The 26,100-nt window shown below is 36.6% G+C and overlaps 2 protein-coding genes across 4 annotated transcripts; both read left to right on the top strand.

Moving 5' to 3' along the window:
- The first annotated feature begins 8,867 nt into the window (after positions 1 to 8,867).
- Positions 8,868 to 12,346, top strand: ccdc106b (coiled-coil domain containing 106b). Its single transcript, XM_081375634.1, has 6 exons — positions 8,868 to 9,338; positions 9,993 to 10,091; positions 10,216 to 10,422; positions 10,510 to 10,662; positions 11,421 to 11,615; positions 11,700 to 12,346. The coding sequence occupies exons 1-6, from the start codon at positions 9,302 to 9,304 to the stop codon at positions 12,014 to 12,016; spliced, it is 1,008 nt and encodes a 335-aa protein (XP_081231760.1). The 5' UTR covers positions 8,868 to 9,301; the 3' UTR covers positions 12,017 to 12,346.
- A 1,055-nt stretch (positions 12,347 to 13,401) lies between these two features.
- Positions 13,402 to 25,274, top strand: u2af2b (U2 small nuclear RNA auxiliary factor 2b). Of its 3 annotated transcripts, XM_081376362.1 has the most exons (14): positions 13,704 to 13,895; positions 15,499 to 15,519; positions 18,039 to 18,171; positions 18,558 to 18,593; positions 18,998 to 19,101; positions 19,998 to 20,149; positions 21,233 to 21,349; positions 21,437 to 21,575; positions 21,832 to 21,911; positions 22,234 to 22,254; positions 22,920 to 23,042; positions 23,139 to 23,225; positions 23,946 to 24,197; positions 24,370 to 25,274. In XM_081376362.1, the coding sequence occupies exons 1-14, from the start codon at positions 13,847 to 13,849 to the stop codon at positions 24,502 to 24,504; spliced, it is 1,449 nt and encodes a 482-aa protein (XP_081232488.1). In that variant the 5' UTR covers positions 13,704 to 13,846; the 3' UTR covers positions 24,505 to 25,274. The 3 variants fall into 3 exon arrangements, with proteins under 3 accessions (XP_081232490.1, XP_081232488.1, XP_081232489.1); XM_081376363.1 differs by lacking the exon at positions 22,234 to 22,254; XM_081376364.1 differs by lacking the exons at positions 15,499 to 15,519; positions 22,234 to 22,254 and having other exon boundaries at positions 13,402 to 13,895.
- The last annotated feature ends 826 nt before the right edge of the window (positions 25,275 to 26,100 follow it).

The following is a 26,100-nucleotide window of genomic DNA, read 5'->3' as shown; positions in this document are numbered from 1 at the left end:
CTCCTCGTTTCCTCGCTCCTCCGTCCTCCATCCTATGATCTGGAAACCGATCGAGGACATCTCAATTCTCTAATTGCACCGCGAGGAGGCGAGGAACTAGGAGTGAGGAAGCTTCCAGAGGAGTTATGAGCGAGGATGCACATGTGTATCCTATGCGGAAGTCTTTCTTGTCGAGAAACCTGCACACGTATAAATTCTCCTCCCCCTTCACATCTGTCACAATAATATTAATTTATGCTTTACCTTTGCAGTTCATATATCACACATATATCAACAGGGTATCTTGCTTTATCTTTATTATTTATTAATTTCTTAAATAACCAAACTTTAACAATATAAGGGCAGATCCTTTGAGCGCAGCTAATGACGCAGTGAAGTGACGCTTGAGTGATCAGGAATATTCTTCTATACAAATAAGCTTTCCTTAGATTCCTCCGTCCTCATTTTCTTTCCTTGCAGCCATCCCTCGCATCCTACAGGGGTTGGAGCAGAGACGTGAGGAAAGGAAGTGAGGATGCACAAATAAGAATTGAGAAGCACCCAAAATCTCTGCATGCTATGCCAATTCGTACCTTCCACCTCCCCAGCACCACTTGCCTATAGATCTGCTACAGGGGGTTTCCTTCTCTCTAGCAGCAGCATGTTTTCATTAATTTTATGTTCAGAGCATTTAGCTTGTACTTGCTCTGCAGCAGCAGCGTAGCAGATCTAGTCCGCCAAGACCAAACCTATGTACATTCTATTTACATTGATAAAATGTTTGACAAACTATCCTTAGAGTTTGTAGAGTTTGTAGAGTTGTTACCCTGGAAATCCAGAGTTTTCGCGAGAGCACAATTTGAATTTACTCAGCGAATTACTCTGGCATTGAGTAATGATGCTCATTAACTATGCCCTTGTAGCCTAGCTGCACCAATCACATCGGTGTATCTGATATAGGCGGGCCAGAGGCGAGCTAAATGACGAAAGCGCTAGTGACAGCGCAATCACGACAGCGATTGGTCGTAGTGTTATCCAATTGCGTGCAGTGAGATTTCCAAATGCATGCTTGGTACCGCCCCTCGAGTTGGGCAATTTTCATTACTCAATGCCAGACCCTAGCCTGGCAAGCCAGACCTACATCAAGATGTTAGGTCTGGAAACTCATAGACACGGCTCAATCCGAGGGGCGGGATAAACGGCTGTCTTTCAAATTCCCTCTGCACGCAATAGGACAGCGCTTCAACCAACCAGAGCATTTTCCCAACAGCGGCGCTAACGTTAGTTGATAGAGTCAACTTTTGAATCTGGCCGGCAAAACTACGAACACATTTTCCTTTTTTAAGAATGACTAAGTGCCGTTCTTTGCTCTTTCTCAATGGAAAACTTAACTCCAAGTCCTCCAGAGTCGCGGCCAAAGCCGATTCGAAAGACTGTTCGCCAGCAGCAGCCGCCTGTCATGTTCTGGGTTTTGTTTCTTGTTCTTGGTTCTCGTCTTGTCATGTGATTCCCTGTTTGTCATGTGATCCTGCCATGTGTCTTGTCATTGGTTAATCGTCTTATTATTTACAGGTGTCCCTTGTCTTGTCGTTAGTCTTATGTATTTAAGCCCTCATGTTTGCCCTGTGTCTTTGTCTAGTATTGAATGTTTCTAGCTGTGTTTATGCCATGTCCAGGTTCTTGTTTTGAGTTACCAGTTTACAGCCTTTATGTTTGATTTTCTTTATTATAATTAAAGTTGCATTTGGGTCCGCTCCATCTTGCCTCCAGACGATTCATTCGTTACACCGCCATTCTTTGTTTTCAAGTAACAGGGAACCGTCGCAACTCTGTCGTCATTATGTTAAGCCCGCCCCGCCTACTCTATACACGATGTGATTGGCCTGACCCAATTTAGGTTTTTACAGCTCCGAAAGTCAACAGAGAGTTGCTAGACTACCCTGGCTGCAAAATAAATTTTGCTGCCGCTAGGGTGCGTCTAGATTTCTAGGCTACCAGGCCCTCTTAATCTTTCGGATTTGGGTCTGGATTTCCATGCTAGAGAGTTGTCATAACTGAAATAAAACTATTTATTGCTAGTTCATGTTAGCTCAGGTCTAATAAATGATATAAACAAATACAACTTTTGCTTCTAACAATGTAGTAGTAAATGGTGAAATTAATAATAACTAAAATTAATAAATATTTTAGAAGTATTTTTCAATGTTACCTCTTGTTAAATAATGTTAATTAATGGAACCTTACTGTAAAGTGTTACCCAATAACTTCAGTAAAAGTGCTAAATGGACAAACACGTTCTAATAGTTTTAAATTAGGCATTAATACACTCTAAAAAAGTTGCTGCCTTAAAGTATAATATGTAATAATTTGGTATCAGAATATCCAAAAACCACTTGCACAGTGTTATATATATTTCTTTAAATTATGTATTTACATTATCCTAAATGTTTCCAAGAATTTGTAAATTCAGCAAAATTCACAATTTTAAATAGTGTCCCTTGTCACTTGTCGCCTGTCTATGACGTAATATCCACGTTATCCCTGGTTTCTGCTCGTACTGCCATAGTAACCATGGCGACAGATGTGGACAACTACGTAATGGTTAGAGGCACGCTGTTGTTTCGTTCAAACATTATGGACCATGGCAAGCAGACTTCGGGACAAAAAGAGAACTGAAACAATCCGTTTTCATCATCATCATCGTTTTCGAGATGCCGAGAGCTTCATGGAAAACTTCGATTTGACAGCGCAGCTCTTGCATGTACTTTCTTAGACAGGTGAGCAAATGTACATAAAACAAATCAACGCTATATAGCTCAACATGATGAAATGTTAGAATATGATCAATATGTTATTCTAATGTTGATCTAGCTTACTGCTAGTCTCATATAGCAAACAAACTAACACATAGAATAACATTCTAACTTTCAACACACTCAAATGCTGTTTCATTATGATAGTGTACCTCACAAGTTTAATTCGTCAAATAATAGTAGTAATTCAGTAATAGCAATTCAGCGCTTGCGGGTAGTTCGGTAGAATGAAATGTCCTCATTCCTTTAAGTTCCATGATTCCGCTTATCACTGCGTCATCAATCTACGCCTTTGTTATTGTAAGAGGTAGCGACCCCTAGTGGCAGAAAAAATTACATATTGTAGCTTTAAATGTTTAAGTACAATTATCTTGGATGTTTAAGTCATTTCAACTTAAATTATATTAAACTGACTTTAAACGAATTGAATCTTGTATAACTTGTAAAATATAAAGTTGAGAATTGAGCAATGTAAAAACATATGTTGTCATAATTTATTAATCATATAAAAAAAATTACAATGTAAAAATAAAATTTTATTTTTTGTGTAAAATCAAATTGATGTAAACTGTCAAAATAGCAAAATCTCTATGAAATGTCCTGCGTTGTGAAATACTAAAGTCAGTTTAAAACTATACTTTTTAAATTATAACTATTGTGCATGTCATTTTCTTGAGCTGATATAGAGACTAAGTTTAGATCCAAGAATAGCAAGTATGATTTCCTTCCAAAGTGGTACAGCATGCAGTCGGGTTCTCTTCTTACTAGGGTGTTTGCCTAAAAAAATGAAGATTTTTGAAGATGTTTAATCTCACAGATTCAAATCGTTTTGAAAGGAGGTGGTTCTTTGACCTTTGGGGTCTACTGTATCTACAAACAACGATTTCCAGCTCATCCAAGACAGTTGTTTTTTTCACAACTTGTTTGCTCTTACATTACACCAATGTACTAATTTAGCACTATGAAATTTTGCATAGCTATCATTGATTTGTATTTGTATCTCTTTTCCCAAAGAGTAGGCTTACTTTTCTCGCGTCAAGTGCAAATCTTCCTTATCACTCCAGTCTGTAGCACACAGAATATGCCACGGTAAGACCACATGTGCTAATAAGTCCCAATCCCATTTAGAAGGCTTAAAACAAGAAAAGCCCTCAGAGATCAAGTGTAAAACAGGAAAATACCTTAGAGCTAAATAAAGCCCAGTGTTTTTTGTCTTAGACTAACCGTAAGCTTCTTTTTTGTTTTGTTTACTGGAGACACTTAAGAGGCAGAGAAGAAAGTTCATCTACTTGACATTCCGTTAAAAAATAATGCAGTCTTATATTCATCAATTTGCTTAAAGTAAATATATATATATTTTTTTTTTGTAATTTACTTATTTGTAAATTCATTTTGTCTGTCATACCATAGCAAATATCAATATAAAGGGAAAGCAATTCAAAAAATGTATTAAAAACGGCTTTTAATTAGTCAAAACTGACATTTTCAGTCATGCAAAAGCCAAGTAACCACTAGCAACTTTTGCCATCATGAAATGTTCATGTTTGTCTCCACCTAGAGATCATATGATTTACTGCAAATGATTGTGCACTGATCACGATTTGCTGTCTAAATAGGCCACTTGAACATGTTTATTTACACTGTAAAAAAAAGTTACAAACTTAAATTACATTAAACTGACGTAAAAAAAGTTGAAAATTGCTTAACTTATTTTGATGAGTTAAAGCAATGTAAAAACATATTATTTTGTCATAACTTATTGATCATGTAATTTTTTACAGTGTACAAACAATATTGACAATTTGCCCAAATATCAATCAAGATACATTTTGTGTACATGATCAATTAACATTTTTTCATAACTAAAATTTTTTTTTACTAAAACACACTTTACAGAGAATAATATGGGCTGAAATATGTGCCACCAGAAACTGAATTTGAATCATTTATATTTGAATTTGAATTGATAAACTTGAATAATTGCATTGGAAAAATGAATTTGAATCACATAATTTGAAATTGTATTGTTTAATTTGAATAATTGCATTGAAAAACTGAATCTGAATTGTATAATTTGAAATTGAATTTGTTTGGAACTGAAGTCCAATAGCCTACAGTTTGATCCTCACTGAAAATTCAACTCTCTATGTATCCTCACATTCAGTTCTCACAATTCAGATTCAGATCACTAAATTCAATTTCAAGTTACTGTAACAGACATCCGGGTAGTTGGAGGATGAAGGAAGAGCAATCGAGCGCAGATCGATATCGATAGATAGAGTTCAGTGTCGCAGGATCATCACTCAGCACTAAATATGCCAGACTGTTGTGCTGCTTATGGATGTTCGAACGAAATAAATGAAGATAGATAGATAGATAGATAGATAGATAGATAGATAGATAGATAGATAGATAGATAGATAGATAGATAGATAGATAACATTTCACAGGTGAGAATGTGTTTTATGATATACTATATGCCGCCTTCGACCTCCAATCTGAGGTCCGGCGGCGGCGGGAGGCGGAGAGTTCCGTGGCCCGCGGCAGCGTCTCTTCTCCAGGGCAGGAACACAGCCTCACCTCGCTGCTGCACCGGTCCCCGCTGATCCAGATGGGACCGGCCAAAGACAGTGGCCGGCGGACGGAGAGAAACAACAAAGCGGGGCTGTAAACTTCACTTTGAAGCAGAAACTCTTAGTTCAGAAGGGTGAAGTTTCTGTTTGGACTCAGAGCTGTGAACTGATTATAATAAATATTCTTTGTAGCCTATTACTGTAACACATTAATTAGTCTCTTTGTTTTGTTTGTTACTGCACATGATGATAAAGCTACACTTCTAAATCACAAACAAAACTAACTTTAATATTTATATAAACGCTGTAAGGAAGGAGACGATCAGATATTAGAGTTGATAAAAATAGACTCAAATAATAATTTACTATTTTGTGTTTTAATGTGGAAACATCTTGTATAAACTCAGGGGATTGGCTCTTACATCACATTGTATTACAGGCTTGCTGATGTACAAAGTAAACCAATACCATTCAAATGTTTAAATTAATTAACATGTATTTTATTTTCAAATATGGATAGTCACACCATTGTAGCCATTTTGCAGAAGGGCAGGCTATGCTAAGGTAAGTAGCGATAGTTCATTTTAAGATTACTTAAGTGTAAGAATGTGACTAATAGACCTAGGCCTACTAGCACTAGGCATTATATTTTGAACATTGTAGATTATATTAATATCAAAAGCCTACATTTTCTCTGGACTCGATCATAAATACATGTCTGACCTTTGGAACGAACCAAAAAAAAACTAGAAAAAAAAAAAATATATATATATGGGTCAAGGCGAGGCAAGCACTTATTCGTCGTTTTATTGCTGGTACTGTGCTCCAAAACGTAGGTGCTGATTGGCCGAAGAGGAGTACTGTGTATCTTCGCCACTAAACTCTATCTATCGATCTGCGCTCGATTGCTCTTCCTTCATCCTCCAACTACCCGGATGTCTGTCACAGTAACTTGAAATTGAATTTGGTGATCTGAATCTGAATTGTGAGAACTGAATGTGAGGATACATAGAGAGTTAAATTTTCAGTGAGGATCAAATTGTATTGGACTTCAGTTCCAAACAAATAAATTCAATTTCAAATTATACAATTCAAATTCAGTTTTTCAATGCAATGATTCAAATTAAACAATACAATTTCAAATTATGTGATTCAAATTCAGTTTTTCAGTGCAATTATTCAAGTTTATCAATTCAAATTCAAATTTAAATGATTCAAATTCAGTTTCTGGTGGCACATATTTCAGCCCATAGAATAAACACAGCTCTTGGCAATGAATTGCCAAAACAACAGATAACACGTTAAAAATACGTTGCATACATGTTAACACTAGGATAAAGTTGAATTTCTTGTAACAATTTGTGTAGTAACATTCTTTCTGACCTTTGTTGTACAGTTACTGAATAAACTATAATTTTGTATTACATTAAATCATCTTTATAAAAAGTACAATAGAGGCCAAATGTTATTCAACTGCTACCTAAGCAGGGTGTAAGTTCAGGATATTCAGTGTGACTTTTTTTTTTTTTTTTTACTTTGAATCTCCATGTCCAAATCTGTAAGGCACAAAGTCTTTTGTATGTAAATATATATATCTAAATTAGAAATAAACCGTCAGCAGCATCAGGGCTCTCTGTGAACACGAAGTGTAGGCCTATATATTTTCCTGCTGAGGTTGCGGGCCAGGCGATCCACGGCATTGCCAATTCCACTCAGATCCTTTTGTTTTGGCATACCCTCAATGTTGCCGCTATACCACATGACCCAACCACCAAGTGACATCAGTACCAAGACAACCCCAGTGTAGACAAGAAGGTCCCCGAAATCTCTCCCCTTCATTTGCAGTGGCATAAACAGCCCCATAAACAGGGCCGTAAAGCCAAAAATGTCGAAAATAACAGCAAAGCCCAGGGCCACTTTGCAGTGTTTGAGACCCACAAATGCCATGGCAACTGTTGGAGACAAATATACAAAAATATATATTGTTGTAACACATAAATTGATGCATTTATAAACAAAGTGTAATAATATATAATAACTGTGTAAAAAAGCCAATGTAAAACTGCACACTGCAAATAATAAAAGGATGACACACTAAGCTAAATGAAGCTTCATCACACTAAGCTTAATTTTGCTTAGTGTGTCATACTTTTATTATTAAAACTATTTTGTTCAACTTTTGGTCCACTTGATGTCCAGTCGTGTAAAAAATAGATCCCACAAGTCTAAACTATTAACTTTAAAGCGACCAACATAGGCTACTTGCAACAACTTTCGTCCATATTTTTTATGTTCCCAGAAAGACCATGTGCGATCAACACTAAATAAACAATAGACAGTCTTATCTACTCACAAACAGTTCACAAACACAGTGCATCGATCTTTATTCAATTAACTGACCTTAATTTTCGGTATCTTCACTTCACGAATATGAAATATTTCATCTCTTTTCAGGTGTATAGAGTCAGGTATGGAGTAGGCTACCTGTGTGAAACTGCTTCCGGACCCTCCCAGCTAGGCATGTTGATATTTGACACCACAGGAATCGGCCATTTCAAACTAGTTAAACAGTTACCTGTCATCTCACGACTTCTTACACTGTCTGATTGAGGTCCCCTTTTTATATATTATGAATTTACAGTAAATAACAATAATTGGGGGAATATTTAACATGGTACTAGGCGGTCTGGGCGCACTATATATGCTGAAAAATGCAACTATAGCCTAAGTACAGTACAACTATATCTTGTACATTTGGTGCGTTCAAGTCTTCCTGGGAAATTCGTATTTACGAGTTGGGAAGTCGTGTTTACGACGTCAGTTAGTTGGAGCAAGATGACGGTGTACCTAAAGCCAGCGTTATTATTACATTATGTTGTTATATTATGCTATTTTATTGTGTGCAGGGAATCAGCTTATTTTATTGTGTGAATAAAAAAGCATGACAATGTGACTGCTAAATACCTATAAATATTGCGGTATTTCGCCAGGTTTCTCACTGACATGCCTATACTCGTAAAGATCGGGGTTTAATTAAAATCCCGAGCTTCCCACTCGTATATACAACTTTGCTGTGGCGTTCATGTGCGTTAAACTCGTAAAATTACCATCTTTCCGACATGATTTGAACGCACAAATTTATCATATTCGCAAGATTACCGGAATCAAAGTAAACAACCAAAACTCTTTATTTTTTGCATTAAAAAGCATTGCTGTTTGAATCCCATAATTCGCTACATTAATTAAAATACTACATTGTTAGTTTAAATTATAGGGGCCATAATTAAGTTAACGTGCTACATGAGCATGCTATTAAAAATAAAAAAGTCGAATCTGCAGTGTGCGTGTAGACTTTCAGCGCGCCGTACAAATGATTTTTAAGTGATCCGGATAATCTCGCTCCACAGACTATGGTTCAGTCAGTCAATCCTTATGAAGCAGCGCTCAACACAAACGCACAACAACAAACAAGAGCCAATCAACAGGCGGACGCTTCAATCCAGTCTTCGGTTTAGCAAACGAGGTCCTTGAAGTTGCATATTTGTAAATTCACAAGTTCATTAACCCTCACACGCGCTAAGTGTATCGTGCAATTTAGTGGAACTAATTATGTGAATTAATATATCCAAAGCTAATTTAAATATGCGTGCACGCCTTTTATTAGCAGAAACATGTAATGTATGAAACGGTCATCCGTTGCCCTGTTTGACAGGACGGGAGAGACACAAGCAAATTAACTACTGTTTAATTAACTACTTGTTAATGGTAATGCCTAATTAACTACTTAGTCGTCCTTGGTTGTTATTAATTGCAGCACGCCCTGTGCTGTGTCGTGCATTTCTGCTCTTTTGAAAAGTTTAGTATCGGTTTTTGAGAGAGAGTTTTTGTTTGGTTGGAGTTTTGCGAATGAATCATCCAATCCTTGTCACCTGAATCATGACTGAGGCACAGAGAAGCACGGAGAGCTGCAGAGGTCAGACTTTATTAGTTTTAAAAAAGCTTTTAAACTGGATAAAATCCTATTCCTTTTTGGTAAATCCAGTTTGAGGTGGTTTAAGACGTGCCACCATGTTTTTGACAAACTTTTATGATTCACATTTTATTCAAAGACCCAAACTGGGCAAAAAATGTACAGTTGCTTTTATTTATATAATCAAAAAGTAAAATGAAATTATTTTGGCTTGTAATGTAAGTCAATAAGGTATTTATAACAGTTTAGCAGATGGTACATGTACGTAAAATAAATATTCCTCAAAATCATATTTCATTGTTAAATTTTAACATGATTTTTCTCAAATTATTCATGGATAATTAAGGAAAACTACTTAGGTCCAATAAATGTTCATCTAACTTACTAACAATATAAAAGTTATTCCTCTGTTTAATCAGTTAAGATTTCACAGCAAAAAGTGATTGTGTACCACAATCTGAAAGGTGGACATTTTTAGAAAATAATACTAAAAGGCCTTGCTAAAAGTATGAATTATCAAACAGAAGGTGTAGTAGTAGATTGTGTACTGATACTGTAGGATTTGTAGGGTTAAGATTGGAGCAGCAAATAGCCAGTTTGGACCAGCTACTATCCATTTGATTAATGAGGAACTATTTGTCTTGATCCTGTTTAAAGGTTTGAAGAACGAAGATGGGTATGAAATCTCCATCCCCTGTGAGGACAGCACCCTGGACGAGTCTGGTTTCTATAATCAAAGTGACCACACCTTCGATGGTATTTACTTTACTTACTCTGCTCTTACTTTACTTACTCTGCCGTGTTGTGACGGAGTAACACGTTTGATTATTACAACTGAGCTCTACACTTTATTATGTTCTACAAATCAATGCTTCTGTAGAGTCGACCTCAGGTCAGGTTCCTCCTTGCAGTTCGTACCTTCTGATTACCAGCCTCAGAGCACAGCTGCAGATTTCTCTGGAAAAGAACACCTGGCTCCAAAAACGCATCGAAGATCTGGAGGAGGAGAGGGACTTCCTGCGCTGCCAACTTGACAGGTTCATTTTCAACACCAAGAGTCAGGAGAGCAATGGCTCAATGGGGAAAGGTAGTTTTAAATTGTACTTGTGCAAAGTAATGTAATAATCCTATTTTATGATTTTAGTGTTATCTTTATTTTAATCTTTTATGTAAGAAACTGAAGCAGAGGCCCTGCAGCAACACACCAGTCATAAGCAGCCCACCAATCTGAAGCCCTCCAGCCGGAAAACGCCCACTCCTTCATCCCCCATGATGACACGCTCTGGAAAAATCCCTGCACGCAACCAAAAGCGCAGCAGAAAACACAGCTAATTAGCTTTTACTACTACCCCCCCCCCCCCCTCAATTAAAATTAAAAATCAATTGCGATATCACTGTTGCTTTATGCTTCTGTAACAGTGTTATTTTAGCATCATTTATATACTATTATTATAGTTTTTTCATATTTTGAATTAGATTTTATTTTGTATATTTTCTGTTTTCAATTTAATTTTAAAGTTTTAGTAGTTTTGTATTTTTTAGTTTCAGTTTATTTGGTTTTTAGTTATTTTAGTACTTCAACTGAAACTAAATGAAAATGAGAAATGTTGCTTTGGCAACTAGCTGGAATCTATGGAGCCCCTAAAGGGACATGGTGAAGGAAGAAAATATGAGACGAGAGGAAATGGGATTTCTATCAAATGTTGTGCGTTCCCCCAAGAAAATTTGCTTTCGCTTGCAAAGTTTTTACGTTACCTTGAGAAACTTTGCGTTTGACCACAAACAACACAAAAGTTTTTCGAGAGTTTCTCGGGAGAAACGGAAAAGTTTTGTGAGGGAATGCAAAAGCATTGAAATATGTATTTTTTTCCTCCCATCTCATATTTTTCCCATCACCATGCCCCATGTCATCATTTTCTTGGTAGAAATTAAATAAGTTTAAGGTTCAAGTCATGAATTTTTTTTTTTTTTTATGGTTTTAGTTTTAAAAATAATAGCCCTGATCTGTAATGATACATTTGAATTTAAATTGGATAAATTCAAAAATTGTGTGTGTATATATTAACTTTTTGTTGTTCACCTCAGATCAAGAAGCAGAGGACGTGATTGAGGAGGAAGAGTATATAGCGGAGGAAGATTATGTGGAAGAGCAGGTTGTTACAGATGATGATGGTGACGATTCAGATAGTAAAAGCTTCCAAAAGAACAGGCTGAATGGCCAGACGAGAGTGAAAAGACGACGCGTTTTCCGCATTGCGCGAAGCATGGAAAGACAAAGAGGTAAGAAAGTCTCTATATTCTTCAAAGCAACTCTCTATATTTCCATACAGAAGTTTGATAATTTTATGGCACGTTTGTTTGCAGTCAAAGACCCTGCAGGTGTTCTGCTTCGCTACAATAAGATCCTTGTGACTTATCAGAAGTTGAAGAGCATGTCTAGAGCATTCCAGGTCCATGGGGTTGACCGAAACACCGTGGCCTCCACCACTCCTATAGCTGAAATGCTTTTGGTCGCTCCTGAGAAGGTATCTGAGGTTGGGGAGTTTGATTCGTCCAAAGAGAAGCTTCTGGATTATGCGAGGCGCTGCTATAAAGCTCTTGATGAGGACGCTCACGCAAAGGTGCTGGCCTTGAAGAAGAACAACCTCTTGCTGCCCATTTCATACAGGTTCAGGCACTGAATATCCTACAAAAAGCAGGGGGGGGGGGGACTCTCTCTGTCTCTTTCTCTCTGTCTCTCTCTCTTTTTTTTCTTCCATACCACCTACACATTTGGAGCGAAAAACCCAACTCTGTCCCAGTTAATGTTGGTAATTATTCAGTTAAAGTGTGTACACTGAAAGAATTGCATGTTGAGTAAGCATTTGGACCAATAATGTACTGTTTTGAACGTTTAAGAGAAAGTCTTTGGTAAAAAAAAAAAAAAAATAGAAAGAGGGAGAAGAACATTTGTGAGTTAAGTAGTCAACCACTGTATTTAAAAGGTTGTCTGTCTTTATTTTGTTTTTATGCTTAAGTTTCTCATTGTAATGTTTGAAAATCTCACCCCTTAAATGTAAAGGACTTGTCTTGTTTGAGTTTATAAGTTGGGGATTACATATGGTACCTCTTCTCTTTAATATCCTGACCCTTGTGATCACATTTGGACAATATGAGTCAGGCTAAAGATTATTGAATACAAATAAAGTTCTCAGCTTGCAACCATCTAAAAAAGAAAAAGAAAAAAATTGTGTTCCTAAATCATCTTCAGCCTTTCTAAACTTTTCCTAACTAATATATTTTGGTATCAAATGATAAAGGAATACATTATTCTTTAATATGGGTGTGTTCTTTTCGATACATAGTCTAGTGAAGAGAAAAACAGAATAGTAGCCATGTTGTGTTCAACATCTGTTAATCGTTGAAATCACTTGTGTAGAAGTGAATTGGTGCCTTAATAAAATAAGCACAAATTCTGAAAGATAATTATGTATATAAACAAGGTATTTAATATCAGAGACATTGTTTACATTTGTGCAATTTTGTACACTTTTGGGTACCAATGCGACTCAGGAGATTATAAAGCCAACCATAAATGTCAAAGATTGTTTATTGATTTAAAATATAATTTATGAGAAAAGGGCTTGTTTATTACCCTTGGTGTCTGTTAACTAGTTTATAACCCTCCTTTGTTGTGCCTGTATAATATTAAAGCAAATGCTAAAACAGTGTTTATACTTTGCAACATCCGTTTAATGGCTTAAATGGCGTTTTGTTGTTGTGATCATCTATTATTTTTTTGTATTTTGAGACTTTTGTATTATGACTTTCAAAACCGTAACCCGCTGTTATTAAACATCTCCAATATTGTATGAAAGAGCGCATCTTTCAGTCATTTACAGCGAGAAATCCCCTTCACTCTTTTTAAAGAGGAAATTGCACGTTTAATCTCAGATAATTAGAGCTAAACTGCAAAGTGGAAGATTGATGGAGGAATAAACAGTGGATGAAAATTAAAAAAGAAAAAGAAAAAAACTGCTCCCCCTGGTCAGTAGGGGCGCACAGCTTCATTTCCCTTATTCAGAGTGACTTTTGGGGCTGTGAAGAAACGATCAGCATCCGCCAACGCGGAATGAGCGGTTAGCTTCCTCAGCCGAGACGGGTTAGACTTCAACACAGTTAATAATGACAACTTACAGCATTTGACTATCAAAGAGACTATCTAAAAGAGCAAATATTACTAGCTAAGGGGTTTAATCATCTGCATTGCCGACGCGAGCCTTTCATTTTCACCCTGCGGTGGTTAGAGTTAGCATTAGCAGCTAACAACCCTCTAAAGCAAAGCGTGTATTTCTCTCTCCACGAATTTAAGTGCATTTTTTTGAAACTATATACGCTGGTGTAACATTTTAAAACATCTGCATTTTTATAGTCCGTCCCTTGAAATTGCGTGTGACAAAGATAGCGCTATTTAAAAGCGAAAGAGCGTGTTAACTGAAGTTTCAGAGTCTGGGTTAGATCAAAACACCAGGATGTCTGATTTTGATGAATTCGAGAGACAGCTATCTGAAAACAAACAAGGTGAGTATAAATGTGCACCACTGCCTGTCTTGAACGGTAATCACTTGCGTAGCATCATATTATCTTAATAACGTTAAACATATTGATGCTTACGGTAATTTAACGCATTCAGCACTTGAAACATTTTTTTATGCTTTATAGAGGAAAATAGATCTAGAAAGCTGTAAATATGCATAGACATTTGATAATTGTTTATATTTACTGACAGGATACGTGTTATTTAATTTATTCTGTATTTGGTGAAACAACTCCCTTTGTTTGGATAAAAATGTGTCAAGAAAAGTTCAATGTACTTAAAGTCAACATGAAATTAAAATTGTGGAATATTGCGGTGTTATAAATGTTTATCCGTGCACACCATTCCTTTTTTTAAATTCGTGTTCCCATGTTCCCAATCATATTAACATCCCCCTCCCACTTGCAACGACATCGCTTTTATGATGACGTGCTTACTGGCGCGAGGGCGGGACAACCTGTCACATGAGATCACAGTAATATAGCAAACCACAACGATCCAATCAATTCCCGATGGACAAAATCAAGTCCTGACCTAAATTTTTTTTTTCTTGTTTAAGAAGCCATTTCAGATGTGTCTCAATAGTGAAGAAAATACACTTGCAAGTTCCATTTCATGCAGATTTTAAGTCTTAATAATGTAGTACATGAATTTTAAAATAATAAATAAAAAAAACACACACCTCTACAATAACTGCTGGGAAAGTTTTATATTTGAAACCAACAGCTCAGAGCTTACTTGAATTTATTGTGGTGGTGATTGTCCCAGAATTGATATGCTTTGAATTTATTGTTTTATATATAACTTATGATCAGCTTGTAATTAAATTTTTTGTATGTCTAGTCTACATTGTTGTCAGATCACCTGCCACAAGTCACACATTCTGTTAGGGCTGTAAAATCGATTAATTGCGATTAATCACATTTAACATAAAAGTATGTTTACATAATATATGTGTATTTAAAAAAAAATATATATATATATGTGTCTGTGTGTGTGTGTATACACACAAATATATTTATGTGTGTGTGTGTAACCCTGGGTAAACTTGGGTTATTAAAACCTGTTAATTATTGACAATGAGTTTAATCCATGTGCATTAATTGTACACATTCAAGGTTGAGTCTGTTACTGTGTTTATTTTTAAGAGCGTTAACCTGTATTTATAATCTCTGTATGCTAATATGGTTAAGCAGAACAACAGCTCTCTCAAGCCAATCCGGGAGAATGACTCTGCTTTACCATATTTGCATACAGAAATTCTAAATACAGGTTGACGCTCTTAAAAATAAACACAGTAACAAAGTCAACCTTGAATGTCTACAATTAAAATGCTCATGGATTGAACTTATTGTCAATAATTAACAGGCTTTAATAACACCCAAGTTTACCCATGGTTATATATATTAATAAAATAATATATATATACACACACATATATTGTAAACACTGACTTTTATGTTAGATGCGATTGATCGCGATTAATCGATTTTACAGCCCTACATTCTGTATTTTGTTTGTAAGTAAAAATGAGTTGCAATAACTTTTGTTTTCCCTTTTTTAACCCCTCTCGTTTCTTCCGCACAGGTGACAGTCTAAACGGTCATGGTGGGTATCCAATAATGAGGTGCAGAAAAGCACACACAACCTGTCTCTTTCCTTTACCTCTAATCTTCCTTTTTCCCCTAGATACTCACTGTGAAACTCTACATAATAGTGTGCCAAATCTTTCATTCTGCAGCTGGAATGGGCTTTCTCTTCTTGTTCCTTCCTCTTTCCTTACACTATGACTCGATCGGGAGTCACAAAATTTGGCCGATCTTACAAACCGATCAAAATTTGAGGAAAAAAATGTCTCAACTAGCGACCAATCAAACTAGTAATCAATATGCGACCAAACAAGAAGTATTCATATGAAAATCGCCGCCGATGCACATGTGAACACTATACAGATTAGGTTTTTTTTGCTTTGTAAATTCGTGAAACAGTAGTAAACCATAGTATATTGCACATCTTTATTTAAATACATAACATGATGCGTCATTCTTGAGAAAATCCTCACTGAGTGACTTGACGTGCTTCTCGGCTAAAGCTATAGGACTTCCGTGATCCATTCACATCGCCAACATGACGAAAGTTCAACCAATGGAAGCTTGATCTCGGGCATGGTGGGTGGGTATAGTGGGTAGGGACGATGTGTAGAGACCAATCGGACACTGGTCTACAGCTGGAGCTCACTTGGATTGGTTTAATTAACAGGCCTTGATTTACCATGAGCCATAGAATAGGAGCGCACCGCTAAAACAGCACTGGAAGATCATCACTCTTCCACCAGCATCTCATTATTTGTTACTTAATCTATGTAATTATTACAAGTATTTTCATGCTTTATTGCGGCATTTACAAATGTAAGTAGTAGGGCTGTCAAAATGGCTGAAAAGCTAAATTCGAATTTCTTAAATATTAGCAAAATTCGAATTCTAAAGGCAAAATTTAATGTTAGATGAAAAAATTACTGTATTGTCTTAAAGGGTTAGTTCACCCAAAAATGAAAATTACCCCATGATTTACTCACCCTCAAGCCATCCTAGGTGTATATGACATTCTTCTTTCAGACGAATATAATCAGTTATATTAAAAAATGTCCAGGCTCTTCCAAGTTTGATAATGGCAGTGAATGGGTTAATAAAGGTTTTCTGAAGCGAAGCGATGCGTTTGTGTAAGAAAAATATCCATATTTAAAACTTTATTGACTAAAATAACTAGCTTCCGGCAGACGGCCGTACGCATCGATTTACAGCGAAAGAGTGACCCTTGACCTGAGGATAGAGCAAAACAAAACACCAGTCACAAATTAGAAGTCTAATTGAGTTTGTTGCTCAGCCCTGTTTTTTTTTTAACCGTGAGAGGCATCAAAGCTTAAGCTACTCCTACATCCTACGTCGTCAAGTGTTACTCTTTTGGCGTAAGTCGACTTGTGTAGGTCGTCTGCCGGAAACTAGTTATTTTAATCGATAAAGTTTTAAAAATGGATATTTTTCTTACACGAACGCATCGCTTTGCTTCAGAAGGCCTTTATTAACCCCCCCAGAGCAGTGTGGAGCACCTTTATCATGAATGGATGCACTTTGATGGACTAAAAACTGAAAAGGTCATTCACTGCCATTATAAAGCTTGGAAGAGCCAGGATACTTTTTTAATATAACTTTGATTGTATTCGTCTGAAAGAAGAATGTCATATACACCTAGGATGGCTTGAGGGTGAGTAAATCGTGAGCTAATTTAAATTTTTGGGTGAACTATCCCTTTAAGCGATAAGCAAATCAAGCATAGCATCTTTTATTGAAATGAAATGCTCTGAGACTCACGAGTCCTCATTGTCTTTTTCTGCCATTTTTCAAAATGAACAATGCAGCCGCATTGCTTTGTATTAGATAAGCTAACAAAAACAAACCACGTCAGTTACGTCATGTCTTGCGCACCCTTTTGACACACCAAAAATTATGCACGGTTTTTGCATTCGAATGTGCATTTCTTTTTTCTTTTTTTCATTCTAAGAATATTCAAAATTCGAATTTTTATTTGACAGCCCTAGTAAGTAGTTCTTATGTTCAGTAAAACACTCAGATCACTTGTTTGGAGAGGTTTTTGGATTTTGATAAAAAAGCCTACCATGGTTCCAAATGCCAAAACTTTCAATTGCTTTGAGATACCAACAAAATTTGGCCCAGATGTAGTTGACAGGATTGTGAAAAGCCCAAACTATTTTATATGGTTTTATAAGGCCTATTCAATGTTTATTGTAAAAAGAATATTTGTTGTGGTTATATATTTGATTCTCAATTAAAACAATATACAACATCACTGTAAACAATATAACCAAGGCAACATCTGTGGCAGTACTTTTAGCTGAGAAAAAAAAAAGATTTTTAGTGAGTCAATAGTACATATCACTTATATAAAGCTTGAATGATCGGTATCGGCCGATCATGATGACAAGAAATGGGTTGTCGGTATCAGCTGCAAAAATCCTGTTAGGAGCATCCCTACTGGTTTGCTTCAGGAACCTGTGGCTTTGTCTCATTTTTTGGGATGCTCATATTTTTCATTTCTTTCTTCTGTCTCAGAGCGGGACAAAGAGAACCGGCACCGGCGCCGCAGCCCCTCACGCAGCCGCAGTCGAGAGAGGAAGAGGAGGAGCAGAGAGAGAAGAAGCCGGGAACGCCGCAGCGACAGCAAGGACCGCCGCCATAGACGCAGGTGCGAGAGGGAATGTTGTGATGTTATTGTCATCATTGTTCAAGGCTCAACAATAAGGAGGGTGCAGAGTGAGAGCTTTGGGCCAGTTGATGTACATGCATATTTAAATATCTGATTTTTCTGCAAGCTATTCTTATTGTTGAGCCCTGTTGAAATAGATGTTGCTATTACAATACGAGTCAATTCATGCCCTTTTAATTATGCTTGTTGATTTACGCAGTTTAAGCTGAATTTAGTCCATTTTAAGTGCACTGTAATCAAGAATAAGGCAGGATGCACGGTAAAATCATTAGTCTTGCTCTTAAACCTCATTCAGTTTATGTACTGTGGTTTAAGCTACTGTAAAGTAGCTACATGTCAAACCCTGTTCTTAAATGTCATTTCAGTGATCAAATTCAGAACCATCCCCAAGAAAACGTCAGGTAATACTGCAGATTGGCTGACCCAGTTTTTCCATTTGTTTACATCTTACAAATCCATCTGGCTAGTGTTTTGACGTTGAAGTAGTTTGTGAGATGAATTAAAACTTATTTCTGCGTTATAATCCTTGTCTTTATGTGTGGAGTTGTTACGCTAGGTAACATTTTTTTAATTGGTGCCAACTATAACAGTTACAGATTATTATTCTTATTTCACAATTTCTTTATTGCAATTTTAATTGTAGTATTCTTTTGGATTTAAAGGAATAATTTAACTAAATGACTTGGCTCTTTTAGATAAAAAAAAAAAGAAAGAGTAATCATTGTCGAATATGTAATATACCAGTTAGATAAAAATGAATTCACTTCGGTTCTTTTCTTTTTCTCTCTGCCTTTCTGTAAATCAGCCGTTCACCTCCACGGGAGAAAAAGAAGAAAATTAAGAAGTACTGGGATGTACCGCCTCCTGGCTTTGAGCATATTACACCCATGCAGTACAAGGCAATGCAAGGTGAGCGACATGGCTTAAAAGACTACCCTGTGTCCAGTCATTATACTCACTAAGTAGGGGTTGGTGATAAACCGGTTGAAATGGTGCACAGAAATGTGTAGAAATTTGATAGCCCAATCAATGACTCTTCAAATAAAAAAGCTTAAATTCATTATTTGTTAGTAGGGTTTTTTATTATTTTTCCATAAAATTACTATATCATGCTGTACAGTAGTGGTCAAAAATGATGTCCAGAGGAGATATGTTTTTTATGACCCTACAAGTTTGATTAAACGATTGAAATATGAGGAAAATAAATATTTTTAAATCTAAAAAAAAAAAACACTAAACTTGGTTAAGGTATTTATCTGACAAAATGATTTAGCAAAAAAGGCAAACTACAGGTTTTATTTTATGCATAGAAAAACAAAAAGCTCACAGGAAAAAGCATATATTGATAAAAACATTAAAAAATGTGTTGGTTCTCTTGTTTTTGCATGTTCATAATTTCTTTGACAGCCTGGCCAATTTGTTATGTTTCATTGTGTTATCACAAATGAAACAATTTGACTCCAAGCCCAGCTACGTAATATGATTACAAAATCTTTAACAAATTTTTAATAAATAAAGGGTGAAGATGTAATTTTTCCTTGGCTGGACATCACTTTTGGCCACAATATACTTTTGGTATAGTATCAATTAAATATTTTTATGATTTTTTGTTTTGTTTTTTGCTCATATTGCCCACCCCGATCAACTGTTATTTATTCTCTTCCTCTTTCTTTGTCTGGCTTTAATTATTTAATTATTTTTTTGTTTCAGGCGTTTACAGACATCTCCTGATAATAACAATGTAATGTTATTTAATAATTCATAATCTGTTGTTGATGCAATTATTCTGTCTTTCTCTTCCTCAGCTGCTGGTCAGATCCCTGCCACCGCTTTGCTGCCCACCATGACGCCAGACGGCCTGGCAGTAACGCCGACCCCGGTGCCCGTAGTGGGCAGTCAGATGACTCGCCAGGCTCGCAGACTTTACGTTGGCAACATCCCATTTGGCATCACAGAGGTGTTGAATGAACACTATTCACACACTAGAATTACTCTGCAGGGTTTTAGAGAACAAATCCACACAGAACACTGGCACAATTAGATGTATTCTGCAGAAGCATATTGAATATTTAATTGTACATGCTCGTTTCCCCTATCTTCACATTTCTGAGAAACACTGTTGATATTTGAAATCAACCCAAACAAACTCACCCCTCCCCTCATTGCTCCACCGCCAAAATGCACGAACACACAATGCAAAAGTGGATCATAGTTTATCATAGCTGAAGAGAAACAAAATAATGCTTCCCGGAAGAAAAAAAAACGGTGAAGATGACGAACAAACGACAAGGAAGAATAAAAAAAGAGTATACACAAGCAAGATTTGGTTGTTTGTCGCCAGCAGCGCAGCAGCTCCAGACAAACAATGACACTCAACACTGTCCTGTTACTATAGGTAACATTGCAACAACACCATATCTTTGATCTGTGAAACATAATGTTATTCACATGTGGAGCAGAACCTACGCAGCCTCTGCATCTTTTTCAGGCCTTCCCGCTTCGTTTTTTCCAGCGCTGGAAAGCTTTTCTAATATTAACGCGGTGCCTAAAGCTCTTGCCTTATCATAACCCTTCTTTTTCCTGTGATAGTCCTCTGTGCTTTTATCTTTTGTAATGTCTCTCAGCCATCTCTCTTTCTACAGTCTTTCTTCAAATCTCACTCTTGGACACGACAGTGTGTTGTGGCGTTCGGTCCGATTCACTTTCAACAGCGTTTCTCAGAAATCACTTACTGCATTTTAAAAAAACACTAATAAATAATTAACACTGTTGAATACAATCTTTAGCAAATCTTAGAATGAATCAAAAACAATTTCATACTGTGCATAATGTCCTGCCTAAATTCACTCGTGGCATTTAAAAGGAATCTTTAGTGCTTTTATGGTTTTTGAAAAAAAAAATAAAGCATACACTTAAATATCGGCCATTTTATAGGTTATTGTTCATAAGATTAAAAATGATCTCTATCTTATTATCTGTGCATCCTTTTTTTTTTAAACGCATGAATGTCTTTGCATTATATAACGCCCTTCTTCCTCAGGAATCCATGATGGACTTCTTCAATGCCCAGATGAGACTCGGTGGTCTGACTCAGGCCCCAGGAAACCCTGTTCTTGCCGTCCAGATTAACCAGGACAAGAACTTTGCTTTCCTTGAGGTGGGTTACACCTGTACACACTGACTTATATTGCCTATGAATTGACAAGCTTGGTTCTTTACAATTTTCCTCCCATTAATTCTTCAGTTCCGATCAGTGGATGAGACCACACAGGCCATGGCGTTTGATGGCATCATCTTCCAGGGGCAGAGTTTAAAGATTCGTCGGCCACACGATTATCAGCCATTACCTGGCATGAGCGAAAACCCCAGCGTATATGTGCCGGGTATGACCACTTTACGGTTCCCTCTTTGCTCAGATCTCAAACTACAACAAACATGACATGTTCCTGTTGTTCTTTTGATTACAAATGGATGATTTCAGCATACATTTGTATTGCATTCTCAGTTCTCAGGTGAACGTATTTTGTTTAAACCTAAGAAAATGAGTCTGTTGAACCTTATGATTGTAGTCTATTATTCTCTTCCTTTTCTTCTGCCAGTCAATTGACTGTTAAGGAATGTTTTCCATCTGCTCCACAGGTGTGGTGTCCACTGTTGTACCAGACTCTATTCACAAGCTTTTCATTGGAGGTTTGCCCAACTATCTCAATGACGACCAGGTTGGTTACAATGGTAGAAAGTCTATATAACTCATATAAGAGCCTCATGTGCCATGAAAACATACTGCTCCCTTTTACTGGAACTAACAAAAAAGAACAACATTTATTGCAAGAAAGTCATAGTGAAATAATGAGCTAGTAGGACAGATTGTATTATTCATAAACACTATAAAAGCTAACAGTGATATATTGTAAGGTTTGCCCAGCTTTGTGCTTGTCTTGGCTGCATGTGGCTCTTCATTCTCTGCATATCCTTCCCAACATGAGAAATGAGCAGTTGAAGTTGATTTTTTTAAAAAGTCCTTGATTATTTCTATTTCAGGACAGATTGTTTGAACACCAGGTAATATATGCATATTTGACACACGAGCAAACTCACAGCAAAAAAGGTGGAAATTGGTCAGGGAATAGCTGAAATGTTTTTGGCACAAAAAACTTTAATAACATTATGAGTGGATCTCGGGGGAAATTAAAGTCCCCCTGTAGTCAATAATTAGATCCCTTAAAACTCATTTTTGATCACCAAAATGACATATTTAAAAGTTTTTTTTAAAACCTTAGAATAGCTTGATTGTAACTCTACACCCTTGCCTCATTTAGTATACGCAGTTCTATGAAAATGCAAATTAGCCCTGGCTTTACTCACTCACACCAGCTCAGAGATCCACTCGTTGACGATCACACGTTGTCGTGATTGGTTACAAGGTAGTTTGTGACGTCAGAAACACCAGTGATTTCATACCGCGTTTGAGACCGTCTTTGGTTCACTGCGGTTTTAAAGAGAAAATACTCAGCAATGGTGTTGACTTATGAATTTGCACATGATTTGTCTTAAAGCATATTAAAAACACCACATAGGCATATAAACAACATTTAAAAACTTGAATTTTACCACAGGGGGACTTTAAATGTTTAAATGTAATGCTTTTATTTGTTTGTTTGCTTTACCTTTTTCCTGCTTATGTTAGATGCAATGTAAATCCTGAATTTCTTTCTTCGTGTATTCAGGTTAAAGAGTTGTTAACCTCTTTTGGACCCCTCAAAGCCTTCAATTTGGTTAAGGACAGCGCTACCGGCCTCTCAAAGGGCTATGCTTTCTGTGAATATGTGGATGTTAACATCAATGATCAGGTGAGTTGGCATGGTTAGTGTTTCGCTGTGTCCGTGGATTTTAACATGTTTAGCCCATATGCTAAGATGAAGTCAATCTGTTAATGTTTCTTCCAGGCTATTGCAGGATTGAATGGTATGCAGTTAGCAGATAAGAAGCTGCTGGTTCAGAGGGCAAGTGTAGGGGCCAAGAATGCCACAATGGTAAGAATCAAGTTTAACGTGAAATTCACTCATTTGAAGACATTTTATACAAATAAGACTTGGTGACATGTTTTTTCTTATTACACTACTGTACAAAAGTTTGGGATTGGTTAAATTGGTAATATTTGTATGATTTTGAAAGTCTCTTATGCTCACCAAAGATGCATACATTTGAGCAAAAATACTGTAAAAACAGTAATATCTTTTTTTTATATTCTAATTTTAAATGGCGTGTTTTCTATTTTAATATATTTCAAATTGTGATCTATTCCTGTGATATTCCTTACTCATAATTTCACATAATCCTTCAGAAATAATTTTAATAAGCTGATTTGCTGCTTGTTGAAAACCGTAGTGCTGCGTAATATTTTTGTGAAAACTCTACTTTTTTGATGAATAGAAAGTTAAGGTTAAATTGGTAATATTTGTATGATTTTGAAAGTCTCTTATGCTCACCAAACAGCATTTAATTATAACAGCATTTAATTAAAATCGAAATTGTTTGTAACATTAAAAATGTCTTAATTATTAATTTTCTTCTTCAAACATTTGAATGGTAGTGCATATGTTCTTGGTCTCATCTGTGCATGTTCCAAAAAAACAAAAACAAGTGTATTTCAAAATGTGTGCAGCACTGATGCATAAGTTTGTTATTTTAAATAGGATAAATTGATTCTCAAGCCGTCTTTCTTTTATTTATCTTTCACTAACCCTCTGCAGACGAGTATAAATGAGACTCCGGTGACGTTGCAAGTACCGGGGATGATGGCAAACTCCATGATGCAGATGGGCGGCATCCCTACTGAGGTCCTGTGCCTGATGAACATGGTGGCTCCAGAGGAGCTCCTGGATGACGAGGAGTACGAGGAGATAGTGGAGGACGTCAAGGAGGAGTGCTCCAAATATGGCCAGGTCAAGAGCATAGAGATTCCTCGGCCTGTCGATGGCCTTGATATCCCTGGAACCGGCAAGGTAAGCTTTACCAAACCAGCTCAAGTGATGCATGGATGGGGACCATGGGTTCGGGCTGTTTTTCAGTCCTTTTACGTAGGTGCTGATTAAAGTACTTTGGCTCTGAACCCTCCAGCAATGAACATCTGGTAGTGCTACACAAACCGTCCCACAATCTGTTTTATTTTTCCAGATCTTTGTGGAGTTCACATCTGTTTACGACTCCCAGAAAGCCATGCAGGGCTTAACGGGAAGAAAGTTCGCCAACAGAGTGGTGGTGACCAAGTACTGCGATCCAGATGCCTACCACCGCCGAGACTTCTGGTAGAGGAAGAGAGCGAGAAAAATGGGATGGAGTCCAGCTTTGCGATAACAGCTCGTATAAAAAGAGAGAAATTGAGGCAGAGATGACAGGGGGAACATTTTTTTTTCGTTTGTTTATGGTTAAAAAAAGCCAAAAGGTGAATGTTGTGTTTTTTTTTTGTTTTTTGTTTTTTGAGGCTTAAATTAAAAGATGATTTGTGAGCAATTATGGGAGGGTTTCTGCTTTTGTTTGTATTTTAAGATTATTAGCGGGAGATATTCTGTTATACTGATTATACTTATTCTGTTAATAAAATTGTTACTATTTTTTAATTGTACACTGAAACAAATGATGTAAAATCGTGATTGTTGACCATCAGAGAAGATGAAAGAACTATTGATACCCAACCAAACGTGGAAATTTGTTCATAATTGCTGGATATTTCAAATGAAGACGTCATCTTTCGGTCCCTTTCCTTGTTTTTATCTCTTTTTATTCCTCATTTGAATCGTATCCCTTCTCAGAAGTCATTTGTCTTCTCTGTTGGCCAGCTCACCACATCTCCCTCCCATTTTGTAGCTTTTTGCAGTTCATATCTCCAGGTATTAGATCTTGTTTTTGTCTGTTTTGTTCTTACACTTACTGGGTCTCTTCCATACATATCACCAAGCGATTAGATGGTGATGACATTTGTCCAACGTGGCACCTTTTCTGTTTCTGTACGTGTGATGTCTTTTTTTTTTCTCTCTCAGTATAATAGGCCACTTTTGATAATAAAACTCTTGGAAGTATGATCCGTTGTCAATCTGTCCGTCTGGTTGTCAATTGGTTTGAAAGACGCCGCATGCTTCTCTGTTAAGAAGCAATATGTAGCATTTTTGTACTTTGTGGCTGATCAGATGGCTAGTCTCTAAACAAAACTGGTATTTTTTTTATCTTCAGGGCTGAATATAGATCTTTATTCCCTCTGCACATCTAGATGACTTATTTTGAGTATTTTTGTTGCTTATTGCTTCTTACATATTACAGCACAACTATCAGGCTTGTATATCTACTGATTTATTCAAATAGTGCTAGGAACATCTTTAGTGCTACAAACGCTAATACCTGAAATCAGTAGATTTAAAATGAAACATTCATGTGCCGCAAGTGTCTAGAATCAATGACGGATTTCCGAATGTTTCCCATTTAAGGACTATTTAGTGTGAAGGTCATTTCTTCATTATAGTCTTTTAGCTTCTGTTACAGAAGATCAGATTGAACTGGGATGTATTGCGATGCCGTGGATGAACTGATAGTTGTGTTGAACTGGTTTTATGAGGTCTTTTTGTCAATACAAACCAAAGTTAATCGCTTATTTCTCCTTCTCTTTCTCTGTCAAATTAAGGACTTTATCACTGCCGTGCAGCAACACGCTGCAAACTATTTTCTATTGGTGTGTTCTGATTAAAACCAGTTTTTATGCTGTTGTTTAGTTCAAATCTAGTCTAATCATGTTCATTGTGGTTTGAACATCGAGATGTGTGGTAACAAACACTGTAAGACTCATGGTTGATAGAAAAAAACGAATAGGCCTGTTGTGTGTTTTCGTGTCGACTCGGTCAGTTGTTCATAATGTGT

The sequence above is a fragment of the Scardinius erythrophthalmus genome (assembly GCF_964197995.2).
Source record: "Scardinius erythrophthalmus genome assembly, chromosome: 10".
In the NCBI taxonomy this organism is placed as follows: Eukaryota; Metazoa; Chordata; class Actinopteri; order Cypriniformes; family Leuciscidae; genus Scardinius; species Scardinius erythrophthalmus.
The sequence above is the reverse complement of the archived record's forward strand: the minus strand, read 5'-3'. Positions and strand labels throughout refer to the sequence as shown.

What these genes read in the sequence shown, in the direction of transcription:
- ccdc106b (XM_081375634.1), top strand. Translation starts at nt 9,302, where the DNA reads ATGACTGAGGCACAGAGAAGCACGGAGAGCTGCAGAG. An exon ending in AAAGCGCAGCAGAAAACACA is followed by an intron (nt 10,663 to 11,420) that starts GCTAATTAGCTT and finishes TGTTCACCTCAG; the next exon opens with ATCAAGAAGCAGAGGACGTG. An exon ending in AAGCATGGAAAGACAAAGAG is followed by an intron (nt 11,616 to 11,699) that starts GTAAGAAAGTCT and finishes GTTTGTTTGCAG; the next exon opens with TCAAAGACCCTGCAGGTGTT.
- u2af2b (XM_081376362.1), top strand. Translation starts at nt 13,847, where the DNA reads ATGTCTGATTTTGATGAATTCGAGAGACAGCTATCTGAAAACAAACAA. An exon ending in TCCCATTTGGCATCACAGAG is followed by an intron (nt 20,150 to 21,232) that starts GTGTTGAATGAA and finishes CTTCTTCCTCAG; the next exon opens with GAATCCATGATGGACTTCTT. An exon ending in ATGTTAACATCAATGATCAG is followed by an intron (nt 23,043 to 23,138) that starts GTGAGTTGGCAT and finishes TGTTTCTTCCAG; the next exon opens with GCTATTGCAGGATTGAATGG.